The 15,323-nt window shown below is 43.2% G+C and overlaps 1 protein-coding gene across 1 annotated transcript; it reads left to right on the top strand.

Annotated features, from left to right (window-relative positions):
- Nucleotides 1–1,573: 1,573 nt before the first annotated feature.
- Nucleotides 1,574–7,066, top strand: onecut1 (one cut homeobox 1; the record flags this gene model as incomplete). The annotated part of the gene is made up of 2 exons (XM_079294563.1): nucleotides 1,574–2,651; nucleotides 6,777–7,066. 2 exons carry the CDS (start codon nucleotides 1,574–1,576, stop codon nucleotides 7,064–7,066), a joined length of 1,368 nt encoding a protein of 455 aa, XP_079150689.1.
- Between the last annotated feature and the right edge of the window lie 8,257 nt (nucleotides 7,067–15,323).

The following is a 15,323-nucleotide window of genomic DNA, read 5'->3' as shown; positions in this document are numbered from 1 at the left end:
CACCTCGGCCGGCTGAGGACGCCCTGCGCTACCGCTCTATTAGGCTAAACGGCCCCTGACATGTAAGCATTGGCGGCCTGCTGTCCGGCTGCAGGTTTGGAGAGTTTGACACTCAACGTTATGCACTATAACAACACGGGGATACCAGTCATGTTATATGTCAGCATGTCATTTCCTCCACGGCCTTGAATTTCATAGAGAAGCTGTTTGTGTGTATGTGAGTGTCTGTGTGCAATTGTATTACTTGGAAGTTCCTGTCAACAAAAATAAATTGTCTCTTTTTTGAATAAATTACATGTTGGCGTTGTATTTGTAATGTGATTGGACAGGCAAATGTTTAAACTTAAATTACTCTCAAATGTAGGGATTGAATGTACATGTGTCCATCTCCAAATATGACAAGCACACACACATACACACACACACTGCTGGGCTTGGTTCGTTAAGCCTAATGGTTGAACAAAAGACACATCTGCTCATCTTTTTCTATCAAAAGAGAAGGTACTACTGTCTTCTTCGTTTGGTTAAACCGCCACATATTTGGCAATGGGGTGGGGGGGTGCAGCTGAAGTAGTCTGATAATGAAAGAATGGATCCATGTGGTGTACATGAATACAATTTTATTAGCAGCCCTTTAGCAACAAGTTAAGTCAGCATGATTTGTTGTCATTTCTGAAGCCTAATTTTCTGCATTCTTGGGAAGAATTAAGCGTGTTTTCATTGGGTTTGGAGGGTTTGAATCCCAGACCTAACTAGTTCAAAATCAACTCCAAATGAACCCGGAAGTTTACTTCATTTGCACTGAGTAATTTAAGGAGGACTGAAGATAAAGCCTCATTACAGCCATAATGAATGGCACATTTTCTAAATAACAAGTGGCAATCAAACGTTAGGCGCTGCATCCAGTCCATTTGTATAGGTGTATTCTGTAATGATTTTATCAGAGAGCCGTCTATTTGCATTTTGAACATTTCAGTAAAGGCTGGCTATGGGTTATAGGGCAGAACAGCTTTAAGCAGGTGGTTAGATACCGCCCTTCCTTAATAAGGTAGGTGACGTCAAAGCTACGAGGCGGTATGTGTGTGCGCGTGTGTGTGTTTGAGAGAGAAAGAGAGGGAGAGAGAGAGAGTATGGGAGGAGATGGGATGTTCCCAATGCGCATGTGTAGACAGTGATCTGTGCTGCGGTGGAAAAGGGGCTGGAGACACACAACTAAAGAGATGGCGCGGCACCCGACCGGAGCGCAAGGACAGCTGGCTGGCGGTGGGGGGGCTTTCATTATAAAGAAAATCTGAAAAAAATAATAACAACAAACAAAAACAACGACGACAATAAGACTAAGAAAAAAAAACGGGATTCGGAAAAGGAGTTTCCATTCTGCAAAACAGCGTCAGAGGTAGGAGAATATATATGTGACTATAAGGACATAGAGGAGGCAATAGCAAAGGAGGCTCCTGCAAGAGGAAGAAAAAGCAACAAAATAAAATTTAACTTTACTGGACGTGAGGACTTCTGGACATCACCTAACTGCGCTAGACCAGATAGATGGTTTGTCCACAGCGCTGCCCGGATCATGAACGCACAACTGTCGATGGATATTGGCGACATGCACGGAGTGAGCCATGAGTCCGTGGCCGGTCACGGACAGCTGCTGAGTGGTCACAGTCCGCATGGCCGTCCAAGCCCCCGGGGTCTGAGCCACCGCGCTATGGGCATGGCCAACCTACTGGACAGCGGAGACTATCACCCCGGTCACCACGGACACTTGCATCCAGCCATCAGCATGTGTGAAGCCCCCCCTGGCATGAGTGCGAGCAGCACTTACACAACCCTAACCCCCCTGCAGCCCTTACCCCCCATCTCCACCGTGTCCGACAAGTTTCCTCCCCATCACCACCACCACCACCACCACCATCCCCATCATCCTCACCATCATCCCCACCAGAGGATCCCCGGAAATGTCAGCGGAAGCTTCACGTTGATGCGAGAGGACCGGAGTCTGGCGCCTATGAACAGTCTGTATCCCGCATATCATCACAAAGATCCCTGTATGGGCCAGAGCCTCTCCCCGTTGTCTGGTTCCGGTCTGGCCAGCATACACACGTCTCAGGCCGGCATCCCTCCCTATGCTCATCCCGGTGCCGCCATGCCTGGTGAGAAGATGCTCACTCCCAGCGGCTTTGAGGCTCACCACCCGGCCATGCTCGGCAGACACACGGAGCAGCACATGAGCTCCTCAGCGGGCATGGTACAAATCAACGGTCTCCACCACCACCCGCATGCCCACATTGGCGCGCAGGGGCACGGCCAGGTGCTGGGGAACAGCCAGGAGCAGGCCTCCGGGCCGGGGCAGCAAGGGGGCGGCGGTGGAGGGGGTGGTGTTTCTGGGGGCCAGATGGAGGAGGTGAATACCAAAGAGGTGGCGCAGAGGATCACCACTGAGCTGAAGCGCTACAGCATCCCTCAGGCCATCTTTGCCCAGCGGGTCCTGTGCAGGTCCCAGGGGACCCTGTCCGACCTGCTGAGAAACCCGAAACCTTGGTCCAAACTCAAGTCCGGTAGAGAGACCTTCCGCCGCATGTGGAAGTGGCTGCAGGAGCCTGAGTTCCAACGCATGAGTTCACTCAGGCTCGCAGGTGAGCGAAGCCTCGGTAAAGCCCCCTTTTTGTTTTCATCTTCTGAATGTGTGGCTGAGAGAAACAGACGCTCAAACAGGGCGTCCAGTCAGCACAGAGGATCATTGGTCCTGGTGCCCTATTGAGCAAATTAGTGTTGGGGACTAAAACTGATTTTGTACTTTTTATTACAACAAACAGAAAAAAATATGTTCCAGCAGTGTAATGTAAAATCACATCGGGGTAGCATTCAGGACAAATCTCCGCTGTTAGTTGTTGATCAAAATAGCATACAACACAATGTCTCCACTTGTCTCCAGAAATCACACCTTTATGAAAGATGCTGGAAGTGAAATGGTTTTAAATGCAAGCAGGAACTACATGCCTGAGGATTTTGTAGAACTGACGATGGGTTCTTTAGATAACGCCTCCAAATTAGAGCCTCATGTCTGGGGGGGGGGGGGGGGGGGGGGGGGTTCTGTTAGATGGTCAAATCCAACACTAGTGTGTTTAACAATATGTGAAGCTAAAGTTGAAAAGTTCTTCGCCAAGTGGATGCTCACGAGTGGCCTGATAGCAATACGCATCCGTTTTCTGCCTCTACACAGATTTTGGGGTTGTGTGAAACAAGTGCTCATGTCATTTTACCTCAAAGTATCGACCGCTGGACTGTGTACGTAAGCTGATCCTTCGCCCCAGAAATCGTTAGGAATGTGTTTATTTTGGTGTAAATGCCACCGATCAGACTTTTTGGTGATGCCCTTGGTGTAAACAGAGAGAGGGAAACGTGTGCGTGCACGGGAGAGTGTGTGATGAGCTAAATTTAAAAGCTGAAGTCGTGCATTATTTAGTCAGTGAAATGGGCTTTGTCTTTTAATTTGTTCATATCACAGGCCCTTATTTCAGCATGGAAGAGAGAGCGCGTGTTTATGTTTTGGTCGTAAACTAACCCTGACTTGGCTGAGGTTTCTCTAATTAACTGATAGACCTCTGTATTAATTTGTCCCTGAGGTATACACACGAGTCAATTAGGGTGCGCATTGAGGCCCAAATTGCACGTGCGCGTTCACACACCCAATCAATGACCCAAATGGGCTTTTTGGCTTTTTGAAAAGTGAGGCTGCGGCCACATGGAAAGTGCGTGATTTTGCGTACGTGTGTGTACGTGCATGCTCGTGCGTGTGCACGTCAGTGTAATCGCAATTGATTACTTTTCAGTTTTCCCATCTGCTGCTGCTCTGTGTGAGCGTGTGTGAGCGTGTGTGTGTGTGTGTGTTGAAAATTAGATTATATCACTGACTTTTGCAAATTAGTTTAAAAAAAGCTGTTTTCTATTTGATCATATAGGTGATCAGACTTTGATCAGTAGTATATTGATTCGTATTGATGATGCTGTGGATTGCTTTAATGTTTTAAAGGAAGAGCATTTGACTGGCTAAACTGGGGAATCAGTGTCTGCTTGAGTTGTGCTCATTCAGTTTTGCTATTCACTTTTCCTTGAGCATGTTATGTCCTGTCTTGTTTTATATCAACCTTTTTATTAAAAAAAAAAAAAATCATGAATAAAAATGACTAAGCTTCTCTTGAGCACAAACCTAAAATATAAAATCATAGATTTTCTTGGAAAACGCCACCAACAAACGGTTGGGAGACGAGAAATTCTTTACAGTTAAAAACTAAATTAATTTGGAGAGAATAGGCTGAGCGCCATTTTATTGATCCGTTCGTTGCGAGGTGAACTAGATATGGGATCGTGTGCTGAAGTGGATGTGATATACTTATTGATTTTAGGCTTCTGGAATTAATCTCGGGCCTTTTCTCCCTTTCCCACGTATTCAATTACCCAACTGAATTTGCTTGAACAGAACGAAATAGAACAGAATCGAATATGATAGAAACGGTTTGGAAGTGGGCAGGTATGATTTGGCACAGGACAAAATTAATACATTCAGAAACGAGAGATCAAATCAAACTCAGTAAATCAGTTGTGATTGCAGAGACCATGTTGGTTGATTCTTTCATTGTCGCTGGTGCTTTTAGAAATCGTAAGTGAATATGACCCGCTTACCAGTAAATTAGAATACACGCCAACACATTCTTGCTAGAAAACGTTCGAGGGTTGAATATTTGCAGCACAGAGGTCTGTTTGTTGTTCTCGTGCTCTCTGTGAGATTATGAAATGTAGGACTATCGCCCCACCGTGTCCCAGGCCCAGTGTGTGCAGTCTGTTTGAGTGTGTGGAGTTATCTGTGTGTTTGTAATGATTAGCCGGGAGCAGCAGCAGTGTGTGTGTTTATGTGTATGTGTGATTAGCATGATAACGAGGCCGCTGTTATGTCCCTCATGGTCCTGGGAAAGCTACCTCTCTGCCCGGGCCTCCTGTCCCGGGGCCGGGGCCGGGCCGCTCTGTGGTGGCTCCTGCTGTCTGAATGGCCTTCACTGCTGCTGATTTATAGCGGCCCTTACACGAGGAGCTCCGGCTCTCTGTTAATATTTACCAGCACTGGAGACACCGGGCTGCTCGAACTCACAATTATACTCCAGTTTATGGTCACGCAGGCACGTTGCTGCACTGTACTGCACTGTACCACACACCTGAGAGCGTGTTAACCTTATTACAAGGTGGGATCAGCAAAATCAGCTTCAACTCAGCTGATTTAATACATCTGTTTATTTTTATATCGCTCTCGAATAAAGCTTATACTGTTTACTATTTGAATATGAAAGACAATGGCACATGTATTACATCAAAACTAAATACTTTCATAGTAACTCGAAGTACTACGCCACTTTAAATGCACTTCAAATGCCTTCGGTAATATGGCATTGTAAAATTATTATTTCGGGATTTAGGGATTCTTCATACTTTGTTCGCAATTCTTCACCGCATTGGTTCATTTAATTTGTTTCATTTGTGCATTATTGTGTTTTGAGGTTTTCTACAATACATTGCTTTTATTCATCAGGTGCATATTGCAAAATTAAACAGCACTGGTTGTAAAACGTGCTTTGCTGTTAGAAAATGCCGTTCATTAATTTCCCCAGTGAGCAAATATTGGGCCTTGCTCCAGCAGCCCACGCCTGCCCCCTCCTGGTCTCTGCTCACCAACGCACCTCTACTTGGATGGCTGCAGGGCTCAAAAAGAGAGAACAAATAGTTTCGCTGTCAAACGGATTACCAAGTCCCCCTTTCCAACACTAGATGATCTGTAGTTCATGCTTCCACATCTTCAGTATATTGCAGCGCACCGTTGTTTTCAGCACCACGGACAGCACATTGTTCCCCAGCTGACAGGTCTGTCTGCTCTCCTCCAGAACTAGCGGAGCTCTGGTCTGCAAAGCAACAGAGGTCAATGGGGTTCCCTGACAAAATGCCAAAGAGTTTAATCCCGCTATTATTTGCCTGGTTGAAAGAGTGTCTTGAGCAAATGTACCACTGCTTCCAACCTGTAGACTTATACAAAGTCACATCTGACAGATAAACTCTTAAAGAGGGGTGCTTCTAAGTCTCATCGACACTTGTCGTCACTTTTGAGTCAATGATGACTTTGACTATAGGCTACAACATCAGAGTACATATATGGGTAGAATTGTATGTTTTATCTAACAAACTGCAACAGCTGGTTTGGTTTTCTATAATTAACAAGTTAAACCAGAGAGGAGGAGCATTCATCATCATTCAAATCAGCTTTTGCAGACATTTAATGTTTCCAATTTGGCTCTTTATGTTATCGTTTACAGTTACAATAACGGAAATTTAAAACCAATATTTGGTGGATTGTGGAATTACTATCTTTGCTGAATTGTCATATTAGCAATATAAATAAAGTGGTATCAAAAGCAAAAATGTATCTTGAAATAAGCATCTATTTAAAGCTTAATCTGTTTTGGACCTGCATTTCTGCACCAAAACAAACCATATCAGTTAGTTTGGATCAAAATGGATTGGAAAATATCTGATATTGGTATTGACTTTAAATAATCAGAGATGAAAACCACAGAGATGATTCATGGGTTCGTCTATGGATTTATTCAGGACTTTTTTAATCTAAGGTCAAGGTGTGATGGAGAACAGATTGTCATGTAGTGTTAAGTAGATTCTTCCCTCTCTCACAAACACTCTCTCTCTTTCTGTCTGTCTCTTTACTGAATCCTCCACAGCATGTAAGCGTAAGGAACAGGACCACGGCAGAAGCGAGCGGGGGAGCGGGTCCAAGAAGCCCCGGCTGGTGTTCACAGATGTGCAGCGGCGGACGCTCCACGCCATCTTCAAGGAGAACAAGCGTCCATCCAAAGAGCTGCAGATCACCATCGCCCAGCAGCTGGGCCTCGAGCTGACCACAGTCAGCAACTTCTTTATGAACGCACGCCGCCGGAGCCTAGATAAGTGGGTGGACGACGGCTCCGGTCACCCACCCAACTCTGGCCTCAATGCCTGCACCAAAGCCTGAAGACGGACTGATTTGACCAACTCCTGGACTGACTCAACCTCGGTGGAAAAGCTTTAAAACTTAAGGGAAACAAAGAGAAACTTAAAAAGACATTGAAGCAACGTTTTGCCCTTAAACCTGTACTATATTGATATTTATAGTATCCAAAGATGAAAAAAAACAAACCAAAGACTTCTTGTTTGACCTGCTTTGAAAAGTTGTTTTCAGCAACACATTTAAGTGTAACATACTGCAAAAAGACTGTAGTTTTACCCCCCCCCCCTTCACACATACTCACTGTCACTGGTCTCTAGCTTTACTACACCCCCCACACCTCCCTACCCAGTATCAATCTGTCATTCGCCATCCTTATCTTTAATCTGATTGGTTGGTTTTAATGATGGGTACCTACATGGAGGTTTAATCAGCCTATTTGCAGTCTGATCTGCAGCTGTCCACACCCTTGAAAAACAGCCAGAATGTGGAGCTCCGGTGGGATTGGCCAATCAACTTTAAAGACAAAGAAATCCTACAGGAGCAGCTGGATTGTTGTGCAGCCTTGTTTGGATCTGTGGTGGTGGACAGTCTGTCTGTCTGTCTGTCCAGCTGTCTGTCTCTCTATCAAGCATCCCAGACAGACGGGGAAATGCCCATGCGTAGACTGCTAACCCAAAACCCAACCCTGAAGCAAACCAAAAACCCCCTAACCTCAACCCTCATGGTAGTGCTTTCTTCCAACATGCTGAAGCGTTGAATGATTGAAACAAGAGAAACTAAAGCCTTCTACACCCTGAAGCCTCTCGTGCAGCTTAGAAATAAAAACCACTTCAGAACCTGCGATGAAGTAATTTGACCAAAGAGTATATTTTCCAGTTGATAATCTTTAGAGTATTTTCACCTCATTTCCTCCCTTACCTCCTGAGATAGACTGTTAGGCGCCACAAAGAAGAGAATGTCACCGCTTATGGTCCAGACGACATTTTGAGTCATATGTTCCCTGCAAATGGAAATACTATATGACACAACCCTGACAATTAACAATTGATATTTGCCTTATAGATGCCTTCTTAAATCAAACAAAAATATTGGGGTTATATCTTCGCAAACACTCTCGAGGATGTTCCTGTAAAATGCTCATTGTGAGGATTAATCATTGCAGATGCATCCTTTCCTGTACGTCTGTTTAGCTAATGCCTACAGATTTAACTCAAGTGTATGTGTTCAAATGCCAGCAGCTGGAAAACAAAGACTAATACATTCTGTAGTTTGTTTTCTCTGCCAGGGTGGAAACAAAAGACGCAGGCTGTCATGCTCTCTGTGTGTGGTCGTGACACATTGAAGGAGACAGGCGGCCTCTGATGGTCTTTGTTTTTTTCAGGACAAACTCTAATAATAAGCATTCAGCATCGCTCCGTCGTCCCTGTGCGCTTCATACGTATTTGATTTTATCTCCTCATCAAAGATGTTGGGTGGAGGGGATGATATCAATGATCAAATCACTTTCAGGCACTTACACAGCAATGTCACCTCGTCGCCTGAATACGAAAGCACCCCACCCTCCTCTTGCCAATCCCCAGACACCTCTCCCATCCCGCCTCCACTCTCCTGGTGAGCTATGCATTTCAGCACGAGGAGGAAAGCACTACGCGGGGCTGGCCCAGGGCAGCGCATCATTAAAGATATTGAGCTGGCCCCTTGCCGTCATCCCCCTCATGGCCAGGGTTAGCAGCTCTACATTCATCAGAACAAGCGCTGAAGGAGAGGCGAGCTGCTTCTTCGCCTCTGAAAGAAAAACCAAAAAGACGACAAGAAACAAAAATGTGTCAAGACCTGCTGATGTTTTATAGTGTGAACCAAAGATGCTACCTCACTCAAGTTCCATACGTGATTTCTATCACTTTGATGATACCAAAGATAACCAAAGATTTTTTCTCATTGCACGGCCTCTATGAGTGGTGTTAAAAGATGTTGTATGTCTCCCCTCCCCCCATCTCTCCCTCTCTCTCTTCCTTTCTTCTCCGCTTTCTTCCCCTCCCACCTGCACTCAGCCCATGCACCCCTGCTATGCTTGCTCTTGCTTCATCTGTGCTCTGATTACAGCTCCATAGATAGTCATGCTGATGTAGCTATTGGCAGATATGCTGATCCAGCCGTAGATACACACCAGCGGCCATGTAGGTGCCTGTGGGGTACAGCGAACCTGCAAGCAATGTGATCCGTCTGCTTGGTATCACTACCAAAGTATTCATTTCTACCATGAAATGTAAAAGCTGACATTGTGGCTTTAAAAAATAATTAGGTTTTAGTTTGGTTCATGATTAATTTCTAAATAATAATGTGAATTTGACACAGTACCCCGCTGGAGTGTCTTTTTTTCTGCTCTAACCTGCCTCTAGTGTGTATCTATAGGTTGTTAATATCGATCCACCAAATAGGTCAGACGTCTTGACGTCAACGTAGACAGACAAGCTGACATGGGCAGAATTGTTGAGTCAACTATAGGCAGACATGTTCCTGAAAGTAGAAGCAGACGTGTTGCAATCTTTCTAAAACTCCCAGGACGAGTGCCTTGCTTGAACCAAAGTGTTAAACCGCTGTTGACCTCTCACCTTTGACTCTGTGAATACCTCAGCCTGTAGAAGGGCCACTACTGAAGAAACAAGGAAAAGGTTTTTTTTTTTTTTTTTAAATCACACCGTGGTGCTTTCGCCAGCGCAACCATGCAATGAAAACATACCAAAGGAATTTTTCTTGTCCACTTCAACAGATAAAACCAAAGGTCTTTGTTTCTCCTCCCCTGCCCCCTTCTTCCCCTCCATCCCTCCTTCCCCCAACCGTCCTTGTCTCTCTGCTGTGTGTAGGAAGGTTCAGCACTCTGGCCGTGCATGTCTTTACCAATGTCTCTGAATACCTCATAGTAATAATTCCTTTGAGTTCTGCATTGAGACGTCTATCTGTGAGTAAGGCAGAACTCCACTCGTGTGGTAACTGTTATCGTTACTTCAAAAAGTTGTACGATTATCTATTTTGAAGCTGTTGTTCTTTTTTTGGCAGAAGTGCTCTGTTTTCGAGTCACGGACAACGAGTTTCAGGGTTGATGTTTGAAACTTAAGGGATGGAGGGAGAAGCATATTTTTTATCAGACATTGGGTTATGCCAATACGATGATGGTAGACTATTGCTTTTACAGGGTAAAACCAACTGCTGTGATATTGTGTTCATATTTTCCCTTTTCTCTACTTCTGTGTTGTGATTTTAATTTAATTGCATTTTGTAATGGTTAACCACTGCTTTAATTTATGCATTTGTAGAAACTCTAGATTTGTATATAGTAGGTTTTTTGAAAAAAAGAAAGAAAAAAAAGACAGTTTTATGTTACAGCCTTATTTCCCACGCTTAGATATAAAAAAGGAGTAGTTTGTATTCTTCTTCAGCTAAATCCTAGCCGGCATTTCAATGTGTGTTTTAAACACTGCCAGGAACCCAGACAAAGTTAAACAGGAGCTACTTTGTTGAACAGCTGGCAAAAAGCAGTGTGTACGTGTGTGTGTGTTTTCTATTCTTTTGACTTTTTAAAAAACAAAAACGGTTATTTTATGGGTATTACTGCACATCCAAAGATTTTTAAAACAAACCAAAAATTGGAAAAAAAAAATATGTATAATGTTGGAAAGCACTGGCATTTGTGAGGTAGACTTGTTGAGTTTTGATTTGCCATTCGCACGGGTATAGAATGTAGAAGGCGTAGGGCTATGTAGACAAGCTTACTCTACCATGTGGGGAATCTCCTGTTCAATGTACAATCTGAAGCATTTGAAACGAGGGGCTGCAAGTCCCGCTCACTTTGCTGTCTCATGCACAGAGTGAGGTGGAGTGCAGGCTGGGCAGCCGGTCTGCCAGGGGCTGTGCCACGGAGCTGGGTCTGTTTTTATTGCCGTGGCACTGCCGCCTCGCTCCATCTAGTATCTGTTCTTTTGGTACGTACTCGTGTAATGACCATGAGCAAAGTCTAATAAAACTGCAAAGAACCTTACCAAGGAATCAATGTGTGAGTGTGTATGGGGACGATCACCTGCTCATTTCCGTTTTATGGCTGTGGATGAGTGTGAGTGAGCGTGTGTGCAACTCAATTGTCAAGTACAGCTGAGGTTTTGTGTGTGTGTGTGTGTGTGTATGCGTGTGCTCATTTGCATGTGTTTCTTCACTGTGCGTCCGTCCGTTGTTAAAACCTGTATGTACTGCTGGTGTGTATGCATGCGTGTGACTGATTGGTGCATATCCCAACAGTGGGTTTGACTCCCCCTGGTTGTCAGAGGCCTGACTGTTAGTACTGCTTCCTCTCTGTCATGCAGACAGCACAGTGTCAGCATGCTATGCAGCCGTTATGTCACACAAAGTATACAGGTGCTTACATTACAGTTATGAAAGCCTGAGATATAAATGGAATGGATAGTGATTTTTTTTCCCCCCCCATTTTCACAATTTCGGTTATTTATTTTGTCCACAAGGAGTTCCCATATGATGGGTAGCTTGGCTGCAAGTCTCATAACAATACTGCGGCGCCCAAGACAATCATCTGGATCTCTTACGCTGGGGAACTAGTTTTCTCACCCGCAGAGGGGTGTCCTCCAGCTATTCATATACAAAGATGCTTGAAGGGTTTTGATAAACAAGCATATTTGTTTTCATAGACATTTAGGAACAGAATACAGTAGTCGTTCATCTTGCACTTGCATTTCAAAATGAAATACCATTGCTCTCGTCAGCCTTGTGCTCTTGTCAACCTTGATCTCTTTTCTTTTGACCTCCTTCTCAACTCACAATGCTTCTTCAGTTTTCAGTATGTGTGTGCGTGTGTGCATGCGTGAGTGCCTGAGTGTGTGCACGTGTGTGCAGGAGAGGCAATACTGTCAGTGTTACTCTCAGATGTATAACTCCATGTCTCATGACTTGATTTGTCATTGCTGTTTCCCAGGCTTTGCTACTGCTTTCTCAGTGCCGTGCAATATCATCTGTTGTGATTGCTAAGCAAATTTTAAAAAATGAAAAAAAAGAAAGAAAATTGAGAAGCAAGTGATGATGTCATCCAGCTTTTTTCAGTGTTCAAAATGTTTCAACATTTCTGTAGTCACAAAAAGTAGAAAATAAACTGTTGGTATTTCCAGCTTCTGAATCCTGGCTCTTGTTATTATTATTTCATTTTATTTTGATTGCGTTTTGTCTTTTTTGCCTCAGACAGGCAAATTGAATCAATAAAACATCAAATCAGATGAGAAAGTAGAGGACAAGACAAGCAGGCGTATGAGACTGTTTTGGAGGGGAGCCTGCATGACAAGTAGCATTAGAGTACCAGTGGATAGGTTATGCCTTGCTGTCTTGGTTTAAAGGTTAATTTGCACCGAGGGGTGCATATATAGGCCTATATTTAGCTGCTTAAACAAATCAATAATTAAAATAATTTGGAAATTCTTAACTTTGAATAAAATGTGGGGTTGGAGGGCTCATTCCTATTCATAAATTAGCCATAACCAATTCATTCAAAATGTGGCTCAATTCAGTTATTCTGAGCTCAGCCATCACTTTGTATACTGCTGACTGTGTAATGTCAGGAAAGCACCAATAGCAATGGAACCACCAACTCTGACAGTGCACTGGTGTAGTAGGTATATACTGCATAACCATTTAATTTCATTTGAAGATCTGATGTTGCTAAAAAGTCAGAAGTCATTTGAATTCCAAATGGATGAAACACTAAATGATGTGGCTCCTTTAAATAACTTTAAAATGAGCAAAGTCATTACATCAGCAAAGTCATCTGATCATTATTCCAGCCTTAATATGTGTTACCTTTAGTTACATAAAATCATGAATTAATCAAGCCAAGCGGAGACATCCACACATCAATCCATAAGAAATGTCATTGATTGAACTCTGCAAAACAAGAACAAAGCACATTAAAGTTCAAAGTCGCGTTTCTCAGTTAAACACCGAGTCAGCAGTGCTGATAGTGGGACGATGGACCAACAACTTTGTCAAACTTGTCAAAGTAGAAAACTAGACCCACGGCTGGAAATACGTTTTCCTTTCTAGTACAGAAAAATGTATTTTATAATAAATATTACATTGTAGTCTTTTTTTCCTTTTTTTATTTGCCGCATTACTTGCATGCTGCCACTAGATGGGGGTATGACATGGAATTTCCGAAACACAGGAGCTTCTTTGTTTGCATTTTTTCCAACATTCACACTAAAAACAAATCACACTAAAATAAGACAATTTAAACACTGTTCGAATAATTTTGCAGAGGAAAATCGATATCTACGAACAGAGATAACTGTCTCCCCACAATTAAAATCAGAGCATCCATAATTGAAATGATATTTGGTTAAATTACACTGAACACTGTGTACTGTGCACAATGGACACAGACATTTAATCCAAACAAGCTTTACATCAATGCAGATCTTCCGATGGTGGATCGGAAAATGCTCTCATATCTCTTTAGATCAGCAAGGCTTTCAAAGCTCTCTCAGGGTTGCTACTGTTTTGTTTGTTTAGGAGTTGCTAGCTCCAGGATGTATCCCTATATGACATCATCTCACTAACTGCAACCCTAGCTGTGTTGCAGGCCGTCATTACAAACCACAAGGTTCACACACGTTAAAAAAAAGAAAAGAATACACCTCTTTGTTCCAGGTTAGGCTGTCATTTGCTAATTTTAGATCTACAATTAAACAGAGCACAATTACAGTTTGGACACCAGTGCAAACTCAAAGTGGCTGATCTTCCCCAAGCTGTTTCCAGGCTCAAACCTTGAAAGGACACCACATGGTTTCTAATGCAGGATCTGGCAGATTATGCCTCATTTCCTTAAGTGTAGGAACCACAATGTTAAACACCATGTGACTTTTCCTGTTTAACATCATTTTGGTGTGTATCAGTGTCAGTAGACTTACATTGTAAACTTTAGTCCCTTGCCAGATAAATGTCCATCATCAACTCGTAGATGTTTGCATTGTTATCATGGACCTATGACCTGACATTCTCTGGGTCACTTGTCTGTTTTATCAGAAACAAAGGACAAGTTAGTCAATTTTAAATGTATCAGACCCCTTATATAGCTATAGCTACAACCTATGATGGCGATAGGTTATAGCTTTATTGTTAATTTCAGGAGTCTGTCCACAATATCATATTAATACTCTTAATTGCTCACTCTGTAGAGTATATATGCGTGTGACAAACACCAATAACACACAAAAAACAACTGCAGCTGCCGAACAGATTTGAGAAGCAGATTCTAGTGTCCTCAGTTTGGCCTTTGTTCCAAGCGGTTCAGAGAGAAGATTAAAATAAAGAGCTCTCTCTCTGTCCTTTTTTTATCTGTACCAAAACGGCAATGGGCCAAAATCCTGCACTTAGCTTGAGAAGTGAGCAGAACCACTGATTCTAGATCTATATATTTTCACATGCAAACACTTACTTATACTTTGCTTAAACATAGGTCTCATGTATACCTTTTCTGGTTGGCTCAATATTATTGGCCTGCCATGCTTTCAAATTATTATCTTGTGACTTACAACCCATAGCTTTTTCTGTGTAATATTACTTTATGATTATTATTATCATTTTGGTTATAATTATTATTGTTGTCATTATTATTATTGATAATAAGACACAAGACATAGCTCTCTTTTGTTTACCAACATAACAAGGGACAAATATAGGGCAGTTTACTTCAGTAATATACACAAGCAAAATGATTAATTCATTTTAGATATCAAAAATGAATAACTAATGCCTTCGCCGGGAACTCCTCTTGGCCAGTTAATGCTTTGAACTACAACATATTACCCGAATTACCTTGAACACAGACGATCTTTGGCGTCCTATAAGCCAAAGCAAGCCACGGAACAAAATGTTCACGACGGGGGAAAAAACGAACCCTCATGTGTGCACGTGAACGCTCACCGAATTCCACCGACCAATCAGCGTGCAGAGAGAGTAGCCCATCTCTTGTTCGTGCAGTTCTGTCAGTAACGCGACAGAACTTTACAGAAACATATTCAGGTTTTTCAACAGGCACGACGCGTGTCTTCCTCAGAGGTTTCTGATACCACTTGTAACTTTAGCGGCTGGTATGGCTGCGAGTTCATGCGAGGCTGGCCTGGAGGAAGTGACGGCGGGGGCTGTTGTTGGGACACGTGACCAGAGCTGCGCTGATCTGTTTTGACAAGCAGTGAGGGAGGGAAGTGAGGGGGGGAGGCAGCAGACTGTG

This window comes from Melanostigma gelatinosum, assembly GCF_949748355.1.
Source record: "Melanostigma gelatinosum genome assembly, chromosome: 2".
NCBI lineage: Eukaryota > Metazoa > Chordata > Actinopteri > Perciformes > Zoarcidae > Melanostigma > Melanostigma gelatinosum.
The sequence above is the reverse complement of the archived record's forward strand: the minus strand, read 5'-3'. Positions and strand labels throughout refer to the sequence as shown.